This window comes from Cibotium barometz, chromosome 7, assembly GCF_041138505.1.
Source record: "Cibotium barometz isolate CiBa-2024 chromosome 7, ASM4113850v1, whole genome shotgun sequence".
Lineage (NCBI taxonomy): Eukaryota > Viridiplantae > Streptophyta > Polypodiopsida > Cyatheales > Cibotiaceae > Cibotium > Cibotium barometz.
In genome coordinates this window covers 14,436,526-14,454,062 of record NC_141052.1, presented here as the reverse complement: position 1 = coordinate 14,454,062, position 17,537 = coordinate 14,436,526, and the positions used below count along the sequence as shown (strand labels likewise).

The following is a 17,537-nucleotide window of genomic DNA, read 5'->3' as shown; positions in this document are numbered from 1 at the left end:
GGAGAGTATTGTTCATTGGTCCACAAATTCTTAGAGATAAAGTGGCATTGAATGATATTCTGAGAGATATTACATAGTCAATGTATATTTTGTTTATGCTTCTGATAAAGCTAGTATAAGTAGATGTTTTTTTACCTGTTTTACCTAAGGGAAGATGTCTTTTAACTTGTTTTACCCAAGGCATAACTACACAAGGAATGCTCTGATTTCTATCAAACCATTTTAAACATGAAAAAGAAAAATACAAGAAAAATTCCTATGGTTAAAAATGAAAAAAAAGGAGAAAATTCCTATGGTTAAAAAGGAGGAGGATGGGAAGAAGATGACTAAAACATGCAAGATACATTTCTCGCAAATACAAGCATTGCTTCCAGGAGTTGCTACAAAATTCACATTAAAATGTTGATTTCCTTGCTACTCTTATAGTGAATTGCTATGAAACACTTAATATCTAAGTGGCATAAAATGTTGATTTCCTTTATATGGAAATGTTATGAAACACTTTATAGCAAAAAAATGTTGCTCTATTTACTGCAAAGAACACTCATAGCAAAAAAATGTTGCTCTATACTGCAAAGAATACTCATATGCGTGTTGCCCATTTGTTGAAATCTAACTTCAGACAAAGGGTTTGAGTTTCATTGTGGAGCTACAATAGCTTAAGTGCTGCATGCCTCCGAGGCCCCTCAAAGTGGTGGAGACCATGAGCACAAAGGGCACATGGTGTTGCATAGTTGGCTCTTCTTCTCTTATGTCGTCAAGGACCGGGTTCATGGGAAGATCGATCCCACCCATCAAATCGGCTTGCATTATTTCACGAAATGCAACCCTACAACCGTCATGATCATGACACATCAGCATGCAGAACTCATTAATTCTGTAGTGATGGGTGGTCAGAATCGGTTGCATTTGCCTGTCATTATCAAAGGCAGAATCTGAAATGTAGAAATCCGGGTGCTTGTCTCTCAATTGGTCTCTCTAGATCAATAAAGTCGACATTAAGCGGCTCTCAAGGCCAAGAATGGCCAGCAAAAGGCCTTTCCTAGTCGAAAACTAGCTCACAACGGTCCATCTGCCTGTCTCTCACTCCCCCGTCCTTGACGGCCGGGAATGGCCAGCAAGAGGCCTTTCCCAGTCAAAAACTAGCTCACAACGGCCGGGAAAGGCCAGCAAGAGGCCTTTCCCAGTCGAAAACTAGCTCACAGCGGCTGCCGCTCGCTGGGTTTCCTCCCGGGAAAGACCTCTTGCTGGCCTTTCCCTACTCCTCCTTCTCCAAGCACCCTGCCAACCCTTCATAGAGGACAGACCACCTAGAAAGAGAATTTAACACATCGGCAAAAATGAGGAAGAACGAGGCAGAGGGGGAGATTTTACTTGCTTGGAAGAGAGAAAGAGCCTACACTACAGGACCAAGGGCTACCAAAAATATAACCTGCACGTGTCCTCTATTTTTTTTAATGCTTCTTTTAAAAAGAATTAGCTATCTTTGGGCGTGTCCCACAGCCTAAAAGGATGCTTGTCTGCTCCACTCCTAGTAATCGCCAGATTCAAAGTAGTGGAAGCTTTCATTATCCTTCTCTTACTCATTTTAAAAAAACCTTATTCTATGGTGACTTCCAAAAGAAGCATGCTATAAGCTTTACCTACCTATACTTCCACTCCGTGATGGTAGAATGGATAGTGTGAATACTATGGTGATTTCCAAAAGAAGCATGTTATAAGCTTTACCCACCTATACTTCCATTCCATGATGGTAGAATGGATAGTGGATAAAATTGTTATTCTATGGTGATTTACAAAAGAAGCATGTTATAAGCTTTGCCCACCTATGCTCCCATTCCAGGATGGTAGAATGGATCGTGCAAATACTCATGAATGTGGATATTCTCTTCATAGAATTATGAAATCTGAGAATGGTTCCTTCCCTTCTGGTTCATGTATTAAGAGTAGTGTGAATTTTGTTTAAGGTAGCTTTACCCATTACCTATACTTCCATTCCATGATGGCAGCATGGATAGTGCAAATAATTAGCATCAATGTAGGTGAGAGATTTGGTGCAATTTTTCTCATAAACATTTTGTTCCATGTATCACATCGTATGAATGATGTGTAAAGCATTTGAGTCATGTCTCTAATAACATGTGAATTATGTGAGAGAGAGTTGGTGCACTTAGAATACATGAGTCATGTGTCTTATGGCAATATATAATTACACGAGTATCATTTTGTCATATGCAAAATTTAGAGAGTGGCCTTTGAAGAGGGTCCTTTCAGAAGAGGGTGGTCTTTGAAGAGGGTCCTTTCACAAGAGGGATCCAGTGCTTGTTGCGAAAAAGTTTTATCCTAGCCAATGAGAAAAAGGACAAGGTTGGAGTGTGACAAGTGCGAGGGTGGTCTTTGAATAGGGTCCTTTCACAAGAGGGATCCAATGCTTGTTGTTGCAAAAAAGTTTTATCCTAGCCAATGAGAAAAAGGACAAGGTTGGAGTGCGACAAGTGCTTAACTACAACTTATTGTTAACTAATTTTTGCCACTAAAACAAAGCAAAGAAGCAAATTAAAAGCATACAACAATCACATTGCCGTTTGTTTACAGCATGAAAACCCTTATGGGCCGGTCACACTAAGCGCAACAAAATTACAAATGAGAGACCCCAAGAGACCACTGGTAGAGGTTGTATTCAAGTCCTAAATTCATCTCTACCAACAACAAAAAATATTCCAAAACATCATACCATTGATCAAGTAGAGATTTCCCAAACACTACATTTAGATTTATAGTCATGACGGTAGAAGAGAATTACACGTAAACTCCTTTCTATCAATCGGACTTTTTTGCAAATCAATATCCAAGTTTCTAGATAGTGCCATGGTCTTGTTTGAGGTACAAATGTCCCCGTGATACAATGCTACCATAGCCTAGCAAAAAATTGGGCCCTGTGGTCACTGCAAAAACTGCATTTGCTCTAGGATAAACTTCAAGGAGTCCACTCCTCTCACCACTTGCAGAATCCCACCTATGTGCCTCAACAGTACAATCATCTTTCTTAGGGTTTGTTATTTCGAAAATCACTAAAAAGTCTTGCAAGACAATTTTACCTAGCCAAATCATCTGTCTACTTTCCCCATGCAGCATCTGCCTGTGTAACTGGTTCAATGCTTTTGAAACATCAATAAATAGTCATGTGATACAGTGCTAGCATAGCCAAATGAAGCTGGTTGTGCACCCTACCTTGAATGGTTTGGTGGCTTGGTTACATCTGCTGTATGGGTCTTTCTGCTACTGTATAGAAATGAATAATGCAGGGCTGAGCTTTAAATTGATAGACGTTGCAGAACTTGACCATAGTTTTATCACGCAGTAAAAAAACAAGATGAAAGTGCAGATAACACACAGGTGACATCTTATGTCTACACATGGCTTCGATCACATACCAAATTCTGCATGAAGGTAGAAGTGCAAATGGAAGGCAAATCCAAGTGCAAAAAAGAGGCTGTGCGCGACCGATTTAAGTACGATATGAGGCAATTTTACATCTCGAGCAACCGACTGAATTCACAGTACAAGGATTCTGATGATAACACTCAGAAAATTGAACACCCCGTCTCCTTCCTTGCATGGGCAATGAGAACAGGTCCAAGAATTCACTACTACCACAACATTAAGGACATCACATGCACCCACGCAAGGAGATGTTTAGTATAGCCTTATTCATGCCTACAACATTACATGATTCACATGTATCCACATCAAATAGGAAGTAAATGTCGAGAATTGAAAAGAGAGGCAGAAGAAGGGCATATCGACCATACATTAAAGAAATGGGCTTCCTCTCCATGGTGCACAGCCTTCTGCATCTCCTGGACAATCGCATCCATATTTTACATAATTGAACATTAGCTCACCTTTGTAGAGTGTCAAATGTATTCAATATAGGCGAACTTTTACCCTACCATTCCTGTAAAAACTCCACAATGCAGGTATTCAGAATCCCATTGCATGCAGTACAGGCTTGTAGCAACAGAAACAGATGCTCTTTGTACAATGGAAACAACCTACGCCGGCTCAACAGATGATCTCCCCAAGAAAAACAGCCTAAAACTAGCATTATAGCTAGGAAACGACTTATCTTAAACTTTAAGAACTGAAAATAAAGATAAGAAAGTTGAGATAATTAGAGGGAATTCAAAATTTAGCCGGAAAGATCCTTAGGTGAGATTATACAGTGCTGTTGTAAGCAAAACCTTCAGACAATTTCCCAATCTCTAATTTATTCCACTGTATGCTCTCACACTCACGTATGCATGCAAGTACATTGGTATAGAAGTAAGATTTCGTAATTGAAAGCATGTAAAATGCATCATCACGGTGTAACCATAAGCAAAACCTTCAGACAATTTCCCAATCTCTAATTTATTCCACTGTATGCTCTCTCACACTCACATATGCATGCAAGTACATTGGAATAGAAGCAAGATTTCATAATTGAAAGTATGTAAAATGCATCATCACAGTATAACTCTGTAATTAAACAACTTGAATACAAATATATCGTCCAAAAATCATTAAAAATTCAATGACATGTACAGAAACAAACCAGTAACTATTCCTCCATCAGGGTTGAGGGAGATCATCAATACAGTCATGAAGGAAGACAGCAGGCCCAAAAGGCATGAGCACTTCAGCGAAAGCTTTGAGACAAAAAGATGCATGCATTCGTCTCAAAAAGCAGCCCTAAAGAAGCCTGAGGCAATTAACACCAGCCCATCCTAAAAGACAACATAAAATCACAAAAGCAGAAAAACCCTGTTAAGTCTCCACAAGGAACATAAATGTAAGCTACTACAATCAGAAAGCAGAAGAGATGACAATCAGATGTCATCTCTATGTAAGCAATCCCAAAATCCAAGTTCACATACCGAAAGAAAGACAGCTAATATCACTTATATAAAAAAGTTTTCATTGAAATTGATGTAACATGTACCCCTGAAAACATATAAATATAGGTTACCTCTTCAACTAGCCAAACACTAACCAACAACCACTAGTGAAACTTAGCGTAGGTATGGAGATTGATAAGAAGATTGTGTGACAAGGCCATTCCCATATGGATAGCCAGCATACCCTCCAGCCAAACCAGAATAAGCCGATGCTGCTGATGGATAAACTGACCCGCTAATCATATCACCCGAATAAAGATAGGAATTTGAAAGCGAGCCAGGGCTTCGGCTGTCAGTTCCATACATAGAGCTATAAGCAGCTTGAGGCCGTCTATCATAGGCAGCTTGATTGGCCATCCCATAAGGTGCGATGTTGGATCCACCATACTGTGCTCTATCAGCAGGCCCTGAATGAGGGGGAACTCCTCCACTTTGACCACCACTACTCAGGCGTGGTTTCTTGGATTGCATCTGGCTCTTGCTTGTAAGAGCAGGCTTTCTCCTGTCTGCCTTGGATCTCTCAAGCTGAACTAAACGTTTGTGAAGCCCTTCAGTAGGAAACTGATCTGCCAAATTGTACTCTTCCACAGCTCTCAAAACTGCTTTGACGGCAGACAATTCCCTCATCATTGACTCGTGCTGCTTAAAAACCATTGCAAAAAGTAATCATCATTACGAGATACCTTTCAGATAGGAAGAAATTTCTCTAGTAGAACCACAGATAACTTTAAACAAACCTTTGGGTTTGATACATGCTTTGGCATATCCTGGGCAGCTTTGCGAGTTTCCTTTAGATAAGCCTTCAACATGGCCCCTGGCTGAATTTTATCCATCATTTCAAAGTGATGGGCAAAACACAAAGCTTCAATCTGCTTGCCATCCTTGTTGAGGGTTTCCAGAAAATCTGCGTGTACATGTCATTGCCAAAAATGACTCAGCACTAGGGCTAAAAGAGTACTTGAGAACAATTCTGCATGAGCCGGCAATTAGTAATTTTAATTTGTCGTCCCAAGACAGTAAACAAACATATTGACACCACCAGAAACTGTTGGAAGCTTTTCAGCAGCCTTACCATGAAAAAAAATAAATTCATACTTTTCAAAGAAGTTCAGATTGATAACTGACCTACACAAAAAGCCTCAAAACAAATCTAGTGATGACTCGATTCGTGTCTTTGCACCCAGGAGTGAGTGTAGGTTTAGATATGAGGACATGTCTGGATTGTACATCAAGCCACTTTACACAAGCCAATGTACAGTATTTCTATCACAGCAAACCTACCCATTATGAATGCAATGGCTGAATAGCAAACACAAACAAATAGCCAAAGACCATGTGCATTTCACAGCCTAAGTCAAGCATTAGAAAATCCTCTTTTCCCACACTGCATGTTGAAAATCAGAGGATTCAGAAAGACTACCTGGCATTTTATGTTTGAGGCCAAGTGCCTGGCAAAGCGCAGGTGTCTGCCTGCGGCGGCAGACCGCATAGACAAGTTTCAGCAGCTCTTCATCATCAAAGTCTGAGGTGATACCAAACGTAACAAGCAGCTGAAGGAAAGCCTGGGCATCAAGGGAGTTCTCATTGCCTCCATCTGATGATGAGGAGAGGGCAGCATCACGCTTGGACCTCCAGAGCTTGGCAACCTCCTTGGCAGCTTCCTTGATATTTGGAGGCACCACAGGCTGCTCTGCTCCAGCAATGGCAGGGTCGGCAAGCACCTCAGCGAGGCACTCCAGGAGTAAGATGCAGACACGGCGGTTCGTAGATGCCCCAGCCTCTTTCGCATGGTTAGAGTCAAGCTCTAGGACATGGTAACCCTCCAGAGCTTTCAACACAAGCCTGGAAGGATCAATGGCACTCTGCAGCGCCACTGTGACCTCACTCCTCAGAGATACAATCTCCTTTCTATGGTCTACAATATACTCCCTTAGCCCTTCCCCGTCCATATTCTCGCACAGAGAAACAATCTGTGGTCGAGCTCTTACCTCATGTCCGCTAGGCTTGGTCTTCTTCTCTTTCATCTCGGCATCACCATCCCCATCCTCGGCAGCCGCGGCCACAGCCGGTTCAACATCCATGGCATCCTGTTTCTCAGCACCAGGGGCCGGGTTAGGGTTTCCACCATCGCTAAACCTTGCTATGGCGGCATCCTTCTGCTCCTGAACCCTGGTGAGAGAGGAGTGTTCTCTGATGGGAATGGCCTCATCTCGCCTGTCAAGGGCTTGCGTGGCCTCGAGGTTCTTCTCCTCAAAGGCCTTCTCCTTGGCCTCGAGTTCCTCTAATTTGAGGGCCAGCGACCTATCGATCTCGGCGATGAAGGTCTCCAGGTCCTTCCACTCCGAAGTGTAGGCTGCGAGGAGGTCCTTGTAGCTATCGAGCTCCAAGACGGCCTTCTCCGCACGTTCCTTGGCTGAGAGGGCTGGCGCCATGCCTGTAGCACTGTGATTGTTGCAGGAAGGAGACAAAGGCAAGATTAGGGTTGCGCACGTCAAGAAAAAAAAGGGAAAATGTCGGTTAATCGCAGCGACGATTTGTAGGCTTGTACAGCTAATGTTGTCATCATCCACCTTATATAAAAACCTAAGAGTGTGTGGGCCTATTTTTTTCAGTAAACCCTACATATCCTATGAGTTGTTGACAAGTTTTACATGAAAAACTCTTGGTCTCCTGACTCCACATTCTGAGAAGAATGGGTACATGATCCGATCAAAGTGCTTTCTTTGTGTTCTGTTGTCGTCGGTAGCCAAGAAAACCGAATAATCATGAATATTTAATCATCGTGGATAAAATTTTACGTATTTTTTACAACTGTTGCTTCTCTTTTCTTTTCTTTTTTTTGCAAGTAGTAATCAAAGCATATTTTAAATGCTGTGCTCAAAAGTATGCCATGTGTCATATAATTTTTTCTCTCGAAAAAATGGTGTTCCATCATTGTTCCAGTATTTTTGTTGTGTCTCATTTGTCCCCACGTTCTTAATTTTGTTTTAATTTGCTACCCCAATAAGGGGTCCTGTTGGTGTGGATGAGGGTGTGGTGACAGCAAAGGAGTGGGGATGGGAATGTAGAGGCGTGGGGGGAGCAAGGGAGGTAATGAAGAAGGCATGGTAGGATAGGCGGGCTAAAGGAATGAAGGCAAGGAAGGGATGAGGAATGCAATTGGGGCTGTGTACAGGGGACGAAGGAGGTAATGGGTGGCAATCATCAAAATGGTTGGGAAGGGGCAACTGGGTGGTCGTTGGAAGAGAGAAGGAGATGGCCAAGAAGGAGGAGATGGCAAAGGCGTGGGTGTGAAGGCCATGCAAAGTGAAGCGGTAGGGCTCAACTAGCATGTAAATCAAGAAGGGGTAAATCATGCTTGCGAAGTGAGATGGGAGAGAAGGAGAAGGGATTCAAAGGGTGTTTTTTTTGGGGGGGGGGTGGACTTGAGCATATAAGGAAATTTTTCGAGGGGTGACAAAGGAGGCATGGTGAGATAGGCGAGCTAAAGGAGTGAAGGCAGGGAGGAGGAAGGGATGCCAAAGGAGATGGGGGTTGTGGAGGATGGGGGTGAAGGAGAAAATGACAAGTGGCAAGCATCGAAATGGTTGGGGGAGGGGGCGTAGCTGGGAGGTTGCTGTTGGAAGAGAGAAGGAGATGGCCGAGAAGCAGGAGATGGTAGAGGCATGGGTGTGAAGGCCATGCAAAGTGAAGTAGTAGGGCTCAACCAGCATGTAAATCAAGAAGGGGCAAATCATGCCTACAAAGTGAGAAGGAAAGCAAGGAGAAGGGATTCAATGGGGATTTCTTCTTCTTCTTCTTCTTTTTTTGGGGGTGGGGAGGGGGGTGGTTGGCATGTAAGGAAATTTTTGGCTTTTAAAATATAATGTGAGATGGTCGGTGCAAGTTCTCACGCTAGGCATGCAAGTTTCGATGCAAGATGCGCTTGTTAATTTTCTCTAAAATTCACTTGTGAGAATGGTTAGTTTTGATACAAAAATCGGGTACAACTCGTTTATTGTTGGAAATAGGGTTGCAGGAATGTGTACACGCATGCACGCGCATGCACACACACACAGTGGAGAAGCTCAAGGAGGCACACAATGAGATGATAAATAGATAAAATGAATGCGTGATGTACAAAGATGATAAGTATACCCCAAGATGGATGTATACTAGCATGGGGGAAAAACCTCCTAAAGAGGGAAAAAGTACCCCGGCTGGTCCTAGTGTGTTCACACACATCACTACCAAATATGGCTACAAATCCCCCTTGGAGTGGTGATGTGAAAGGGGTGAGCTGGCACTAAAAGTACAGAGATGTGCCAAGCTCTTTGGATTGTGATAGGGAGCCCATACTAGTCCCCAACAAAGGGAAGTAAGTTTAAAGCTTTGAGAAAAGCTTCAAACTTCTCTCGTGGGAGAGCCTTAATGAACAAATTCGCCAAGGTTGTCTTGTGTTGGCACATAGGCTAAGTTGATTTCCCATGCGGAGCATCTCTCCCTGACATAATGATAGTGCACCTCAATGTGCTTTGTACGAGCATGAAAAACTGGATTCCTCGTCGCAATGCCATAACACTCTGACTTGTCAATGAAGATGGTAGTGGCTGAGGACTCTCACCAATACCCAAATCAGCAAAACAATAAGGTGCCTAAGCCAAACACACTCAACTGTAGTTGTAAACACTACCCTGTACTCAGCTTCACAACTCGAAGTGGCCACAGTGGGTTGCTTCTTGCTTAACCATGATATACATGAATCACCAAGGCGAAAGAAAAAACCACTCATGGACACTCGTGTGTCATAACATCCAGCCTAGTCTGAGTCTATTTTGGGTAAAAAGAGAGTGCCATGCAAAGAAAAGCGCACTTTTTGTATTTTTTGAGGCTATGGCCTATTATTGAGTAAAAAGAGATTGCGAAAAGAAAAGCACACTTTTTATACTTTTTGAGGCTATGGTCTATTATTGGATAAAAAGAGAGTGAAAAAAGTACGCTTTTTGTATTTTTTGAGGCTCTGGCCTATTATCATGATAAAAATTCAAAAATACTCGTGTGTGGGGATAGGCCACATACGACGGGGCAAGATTACACCCATTGATTTTGTCGTACATAAGCTAAGTATTTTGATGAGTTATTTTATATGCTAGTTTTCAAGTTTAATTTATGTTGAATTTGATGCAATTAATTTAGGTTGAATAGTCAATTACTTTAATTGCTTGAGAGATTGATTTCACAAATACCTAGATGGAGATTCTTATGACAGTTGTATATTAGAGCCCATACAGGCTAGGTTGATTTGTGGAAGAGATTGAAAAAGATTGAAGCAATTGAAGGCTAAAAGCAAAGGTTGAAGCCTAGAGGCCCCATTGCATAATAACCAAAGGGCAAAGGGAGGTGGAAAACCACGTTTATGAGTTCAAAACCCCTTCAAAATCCAAAACCATGTTTTGATCCTTAAACTTTCTTCTTAATTAGGCACCATAGATGTGATTAGCAGCCATAAGAGGCTTGGCAAAACCACTCAAACATCAACAAAATCTTCAATTTCATTATCTCCTATCAATCAATGGCTTTAGGCGACTCAAAAATACATTCTCATAACATGTTTGCAAAGCAGATCACAAAATAGAATTAGTTCCTAGAGCCCAACCCCTAGATAAGCTAGCCTACAAAATGGGTGTCCCAAAAGCCATTAAACATAAGGAACAATTAAGGCAATTAGTGAATCAAGAGTTTATTTAGCCTAATATATCAGTGTGGGGAGCTCTTGTGCTTTTTCAAAAAAAGAAGGATGGAACACTTAAACAGTGCATAGATTATAGGGGTTTAAACCAACTTACCATCAAGACAAGTATCCAATTGCAAGGATAGATGAGCTTTTTGATTGCACTGCTTGCATAGTGCTCAGGTATTTACAAAGGTTGACTTGAAGTTAGGATACTATTAAGAGTAAGATATACCTAATAGACAGCCTTTAATACCCGATATGGACATTGTGAGTTCATTGTAATGCTCTTTAGATTAAATAATTCCCCATAAACCTTCAATCAATTAATGCAATAGATCTTCAAAGAGCACTTAGATGACTTTGTCCTTGTATTCTTCAATGATATTCTTTAATAATGTTTTAGTCTAGTCTAAGGATTATGCTAGTCATGAGGAGCATGTACACAAAATTCTAAGGATACTTAGAAAGCACACACTTTTCATTTAGAAGAGTGAGTATATTTTTTCACAAATTGGATTGAATACTCGGGCTTTATAGTGTCAAAAGATGGAGTCTCAATAGACCCAACCAAATTTCAAGCTATTATAGATTGGCCAGAGCTAAAGATGAGGATTTTTGGGCTCAATAGGCTGGTATGGAATCTTTATACCCTAGTATGAAAAAATAGCTTCCCCACTCTTGAAGAATGAAAACCCATTCAAATGAACACCTATGTGCTACAGTTCTTTCGCCGACAAGTTAAAATCTACTTAAGTGACAAGCCCTATTCTTAAATTACTAGAGTTTGATAAGCAATCATGGATGCCAGCGGATTGGCAATTAGAGGAGTCCTAACTCAAGGAGGACGACTACTTGCATATGAGTCTAGAAAGCTCAACTTCCATGAGAGAAACTATGGAGTGCATGATCTAAACCTACTTACAACTATACATGCCCAAAAGTTATGGAGACATGACTTTCTTGAATAGAGGTTTACCGTGGTGATGGATGGATCATAAGAGTTTAAAAAGGATCTTCTGTTAAAATCCCATAGAGCTCTCTAGCTAATCATTATGCATAAACATGCATAATCCAAGCATATACTCATCCACCCGTCGTCCACCCTCGAGTCCAAGGGTGCACACATGAAAATAATGAAGAACCACATACCTAACCTTGGTGTCCCATACCACCAAGAGGTATGCCTTCAATCCAACAGCACGTAGCTGTAGTGTGAAATGGCAAGAAAGTAGATACCATGCTCTACATAAGAGAACATCCCTTGAGAGTACCCCATGCCCCTATTATATAGGAAATCACTCAAGTGACTCTTGACTCTTCATTTCCATGTGTGACCCTTGGTTGCTTGACCCTAACCTCAACCCAAGGTTAGACCTAACCCTTGCCCCACTAGAGCATGTTCCCATGCTCCCATGCCTAAGGTGGGTTGCCCTCCTAGTATATGCACAAATAATGTGCATATAACATACTTCCCCTCTCTCAAAACATTGGACTCTCGCAAGGAAAAGAAGGAAACTTGCACTAAATGTTCTCAACTGACTCCCAAGTCAAATCCTTGATTTCCTTGTCTTTCCACTTAATTTTACCCTCAAGGATTAAGCGATTACAAAGTTTCCTTTCCCTGAATTCAAATACCTTTTCAGGTTCATGTGGAACACAGGATAAATCTTCGATCTTAACAAGTTTGTTAGAAGTGATTGTGTTATCCTCACCTCCAGCTTCTCTTTCAGTCTATTGACATGAAAGACTGGATGAACTCTAACATGTGGAGATAGTTTCATCTCATACACAATCGTGCTAATCCGATGTATAACTCGAAATGGACCATAATATCTAGGAGATAATTTTGAGCACTCTTTTGCTGACAAAGTCTGAGAATTTTTAAGAACTTTCAAATAAACCAACGCTCCTGGCTCAAAAGACCGAGGTGAGTGTCCCCTATCAACATAAAACTGTGCTCTATCATGAGCACTCTTGATAGAATCCTGAGCTTCGGCTAGCATTTCCTACATATCACATAAGAAATCCCTCTCGATGCGTCAAGCTCAATGTCCTTAAGACCAACATCAACAGGTGCCTGGGTTGATACCCATGCATGAGCATGAACGGACTATAACCAGTAGCCATATGCTTAGAACTGTTATAGAAAAATTCCATCATTGGAAGATACTTTTCCCAACTCGATGGTTTTCCAGAGATATACGCACGAAGCATATCCTCTAAAATCTGATTCATACGCTCTATTTGCCCATCAGCCTGCGGGTGATCAGAGGAATTCATACTCAAAATAGTTTCCAATTTCTTGAAGACTTGTTTGTAAACCATTTTGAATAAAGAGGAAGATACGGCATTATAATGGCAGGAACCAGGGATCCATCAGTAGCCCAACGTACCCACATCTGCACAGGAAAATATTGGTGTCCCGTGTTACCCATATCAACATAGGGAGTCATCAACATCTCGATGAGTCACATATGTGCATCCGTAAATCATCTAGTGGACTGTATAAATCACCTAAAGGACGGAACTAGAGAAAGAAATACCAACAAAGGAAGAATCCAAAATTCCTTAATCCGAACACAACAAGATAAACTCGTTGAACTCTAAAGAAAGAGATTTCAACAAGTGAAAATGACGACAAGATTACACCCATCAAAACATGCAGGCTATAGATAAAAGAAGTTTATCTAGAGAACGCCTACACTACAACTTCAAGTGAAGTCAGAAAATAAGATTGTCTTTGAATGTTGGGGTTAACATGCCAAGTGATGTAAGCAAGGCAATAATCCTGAGTTCAAATTATTTGATAAGATAAGGGATTGCTAGCATCCCATACCACCATGATACCACCCATACATACCTTACCAATTTGGAACTCCCTAGTATGCTGTCTAGGAAATATGACTAAAATCCTGCATAAAAGGAATGAGATGGCCTTATCTCAGACTTTCACATACTAAAACTTGTCTCTATATATCTGAGACCACATCAAAGAATAACTCTTTCTGAGTATATCATTAGAAAATAATTTAAAGTATTGGCGCATTTCTAATGATAACTACCCAATAAACACAATAAAGCAGGGGTAGAAAAATAACAATTCACCTAGATACATAAACAACTAGGTATCTAAGTTGGAATATGTACAAGAGTACAAGGAACATACTCCAGAATTATGTGCAAAAATGAAGGCAAATGCTATCTTCAAAGCACATGATATTATCCAAAAGATCAAAAGATCCTCATAAAACCATGGATAAAAGCATAGGAGTGCCTCGAATCCATGAAAACCATAGTTGATCATAAAAATCAATGCATGCCATCTAATGGTCATTGATTATGCCAAAAGAAGCATTAAAACTGGTGGCCAACTCATCAATCCAGAGTATATGAATGTGGTGTCATTCAAGCAGAACTCCAAAGTAAGCAAGTGAAACACGTGTGTAGCACTCATTAAAAAACCACTCGACACAAGTGATCTAGGCAGAAGGTGATGAGTCCATATAAAACTTGGAAACCATCTAATAAAATCCACCCTTTCCAACAAGCCTCCTCTTCTTCAACAACTTGGAAATTAAGATCTTCCCTTCTTGAGTCGGGTTGATCATGCATCTCGTCGACATTACCATTAATTCAGAAGTTAAATTGAGCCATGGTAATAAGGTTCTCGAAAATCATGAATCACTCGAGCCAACTTCACTTGACCACCCTTGACCAAAATAATCTAGCAAATTAATTCACTAGAACTGATTGCACATAAGAAAAAATGTTTTAATTAGCATTTGGTGGCTAAACAACGGTAAAAAATCATGAAAATAGTGTCTAAAATTAATCTAAACGAAAAAAGCTAGTAATACGAGACACACTTACATTGATATTATGCGAACAACCCGCATCTATTTAATGTCAGCACGTGAAAACGTACTTCAACACTAAATAACCCAAGAAAATATTAAATTCTAAAAAAAAGAATTATCATGATTTTTTTTCTAATTTTCCCTATTTTTCTAGGACCTCAAAATTTACTAATTCTGAATTTCACCAAATCCTATCTTATGGCACTCCAAATCTTAATTTTCAAGAAAATTTTTGCGATAAAATTCACCAAAATACAATTGATATATAAAAAATATCAATTTCTAGGATTTCTAAAATAATTTTTAGAAAATTTCCTAAGTTTGGTAATTATCTCATAATTACCTCGAGCGAGAGTCCCATTGATCATGAATTTTTTTTAACTCCGCCCGACAATCCTCAAATCCAATTAAAATCTCTAATTTTAATTGAATTTCTAATTTTATGGGAAAAAAGTTAGATTTTTATAGAAATCGAATGGTCATGGGTGCCCGAACGCACACGTTACATGCCAAACGACAAACACGGATATTCCAAAAATTGGAAAAAACCTTTGTCTAATTTTTCATAAATTTTTGAGATTTTTTTGAAAATTTAATTGTAGCCCGAACACATGAGAATATGAACGGACAAATATTTCGGAACCCGAACAGTCACCCCGGAATGCGAAAAGCCGAGGGTTGCGGAAAATGAAAAGATAAGAAATTCTTGGAATTTGAAAGGTTAAAAAAAATGGATCCCAAAGGCCAAAGGGCTCAACATGAATTTGTTTTTTTTTTAAATCATGAAAATGAAGTTTCCCTTTTCTTTTTTAAAAGCTTCAAATCATGAAAATTAAATATATATTTTTTTCTTTTTTTCTCTTAAGATTTAATAAAAAAATCTTAACAAAGCTTATTCAAAAGCTTTACAAAGCTTTTTTTTTAAAAAAAACTTGGAAGAACTGGAAGAACGCCACCACCATGGAGCTTTAAAAACCCCCCACCCCGCGGCTCTGCACAAGTGAGCGTGGGAGAAGAAGAAGCAACATCTTCTTCTTCTTCTTTTTTTAACAGCTTTGAATCAAAAGCTTTTATAAATTTTTTTTTGAAGATTCGTGGGGGGGCGTAGGCTGTCGCCGCCCTCAAACCCCTCCCCCAACCCCCTCGGCGCGCGCGTTGTGCGCAATTACTTGAAGGAGAAGATGAAGCTTCTTTTTTTCTCTCCACTTCTCCACTCCATCAACATCATCCCCCACGTCTCTCAACACTTCATCTCTAAACAAAGAGATTATGGCATAATTTTGATTTTACACTAATCATAATTAATCTCTAATTATGATTAGCATTAATCAAATCTTCTCACCTAAGAGGTGTTCACACGCGAGAGAAAGAAAATGAAGGAAAATTCAAATTAGAGAAAAAATGCTACGCACACGAGAGAGAACCCGGTGCATCAACATGCTGGCCCTTACTAAAATTCAGCAGAAAATCGATAGAAATTTGATAGCATGCACAGGTTAAAATTAACCAAGTGTTGATCGAGGAGCCGTTGGATGAGGATGAAGTCACGTGTGAGCTAGAAACCAATAATGATTACTATGAGGAGGCCGTGGAGATCGCGCCAAAGTTTTATGTCTTATAGAATAACATGTCGGTGCTAGTGTTCCAACCCATGGTACAATGGAAAGGTAAAGACATAAACTCAACTATGAGAAGGGGCCACTACAGTGTTTTGGTTGTGGTGGACCTCATCGAATAATGGAGTGCCCTAATAAGACTATGGATAATGCGAGCCATGCCCAGCCCTTAGCAGCATTGACCAATGCCATGCCAACACTATCCTGTGTTAAGTGTGGGGTCAATCATTTGATTAAAGACTATTCATAATGGAGTGCCCTAATAAGACTATGGATAATGCGAGCCATGCCCAGCCCTTAGCAGCATTGACCAATGCCATGCCAACACTATCCTGTGTTAAGTGTGGGGTCGATCATTTGATTAAAGACTATTCATATTGCGCGCTAGTGGTTCGGCTTCCACTTCTAACCATGGCACTATCAGGACTATAAGTGTGCGTCCTGGGAATATCACACCGTTGTGAATGTCTTTACACGAGCACAAGCAAAACAAGTGGGTGAGGGAAAAAACCCAATAGATGTCACAACTTCTAAAACTGGGAGAAGAGTGAAGAAAGTGGGCAATGGTGATACCATGGTCACAATTCAAGATGGGTCAGAAGAAGATACCATTGACACCGGATCCACCCAATCAAGGGATGTAGATGACCAAGTGCCGAAACAGGATGGGCACAACCAAGAAACCACAAGAGAGAGACCAGAAACCCCTAAAGGGATTGGGGAATAACCAAACGCTGACGAGAGGAGATAAGGAAGCTTGAGGAAATGAAGGCTCATACCATTGACACCGGATCCACCCAATCAAGGGATGTAGATGACCAAGTGCCGAAACAGGATGGGCACAACCAAGAAACCACAAGAGAGAGACCAGAAACCCCTAAAGGGATTGGGGAATAACCAAATGTTGACGAGGAGATAAGGAAGCTTGAGGAAACGAAGGCTCTAGTTAAGGAGACAACGAAATTATGAAGCCAAATTAAGGGCTAACAGGGCTAGGGATACAGTGTATCCAAGAAATGAGTTGATAAAGGAAAGGAAATCGGAAGTGCCTACTCCAATTCTAGAAGGATTTGAGGAAGGGACTCATAGTGAACTCATGGTGGCAAGAATGTTTGAGGAAGGGACTCATAGTGAACTCATGGTGGCAAGAATGTTTGAGGAAGTAGAGCAAGAATTGTCTATCCCTTCAATCCCTAGGGTTGAATATGCAACAAACACATGGAAGGAACCCTCACTTGCCAGGGAGCCTAGAGACATAGGCAGTCTCGCAAACCATATTGTCCACCACTGTCAAAATGCCGTTGGGACCATTGTTATGCAATACGTCGGCATTATGGGCAGATATTAAGGGCTCGGTAGAAGGAAGATTAAACCCAATGTCCATTGCAGAGAGGAGACTCAGTCACCTCTA

General features: G+C 40.7%; 1 protein-coding gene across 2 annotated transcripts; it reads right to left on the bottom strand.

Moving 5' to 3' along the window:
• Positions 1 to 4,939: 4,939 nt before the first annotated feature.
• On the bottom strand, positions 4,940 to 7,481 carry LOC147636714 (FRIGIDA-like protein 3). Of its 2 annotated transcripts, none has more exons than XM_086800196.1 (3): positions 6,361 to 7,481; positions 5,678 to 5,844; positions 4,940 to 5,582 (listed from the first exon to the last, which is right to left on the bottom strand). In XM_086800196.1, exons 1-3 carry the CDS (start codon positions 7,370 to 7,372, stop codon positions 5,055 to 5,057), a joined length of 1,707 nt encoding a protein of 568 aa, XP_086656322.1. In that variant the 5' UTR covers positions 7,373 to 7,481; the 3' UTR covers positions 4,940 to 5,054. The 2 variants fall into 2 exon arrangements, with proteins under 2 accessions (XP_086656322.1, XP_086656323.1); XM_086800197.1 differs by having other exon boundaries at positions 4,940 to 5,579.
• Positions 7,482 to 17,537: the final 10,056 nt, after the last annotated feature.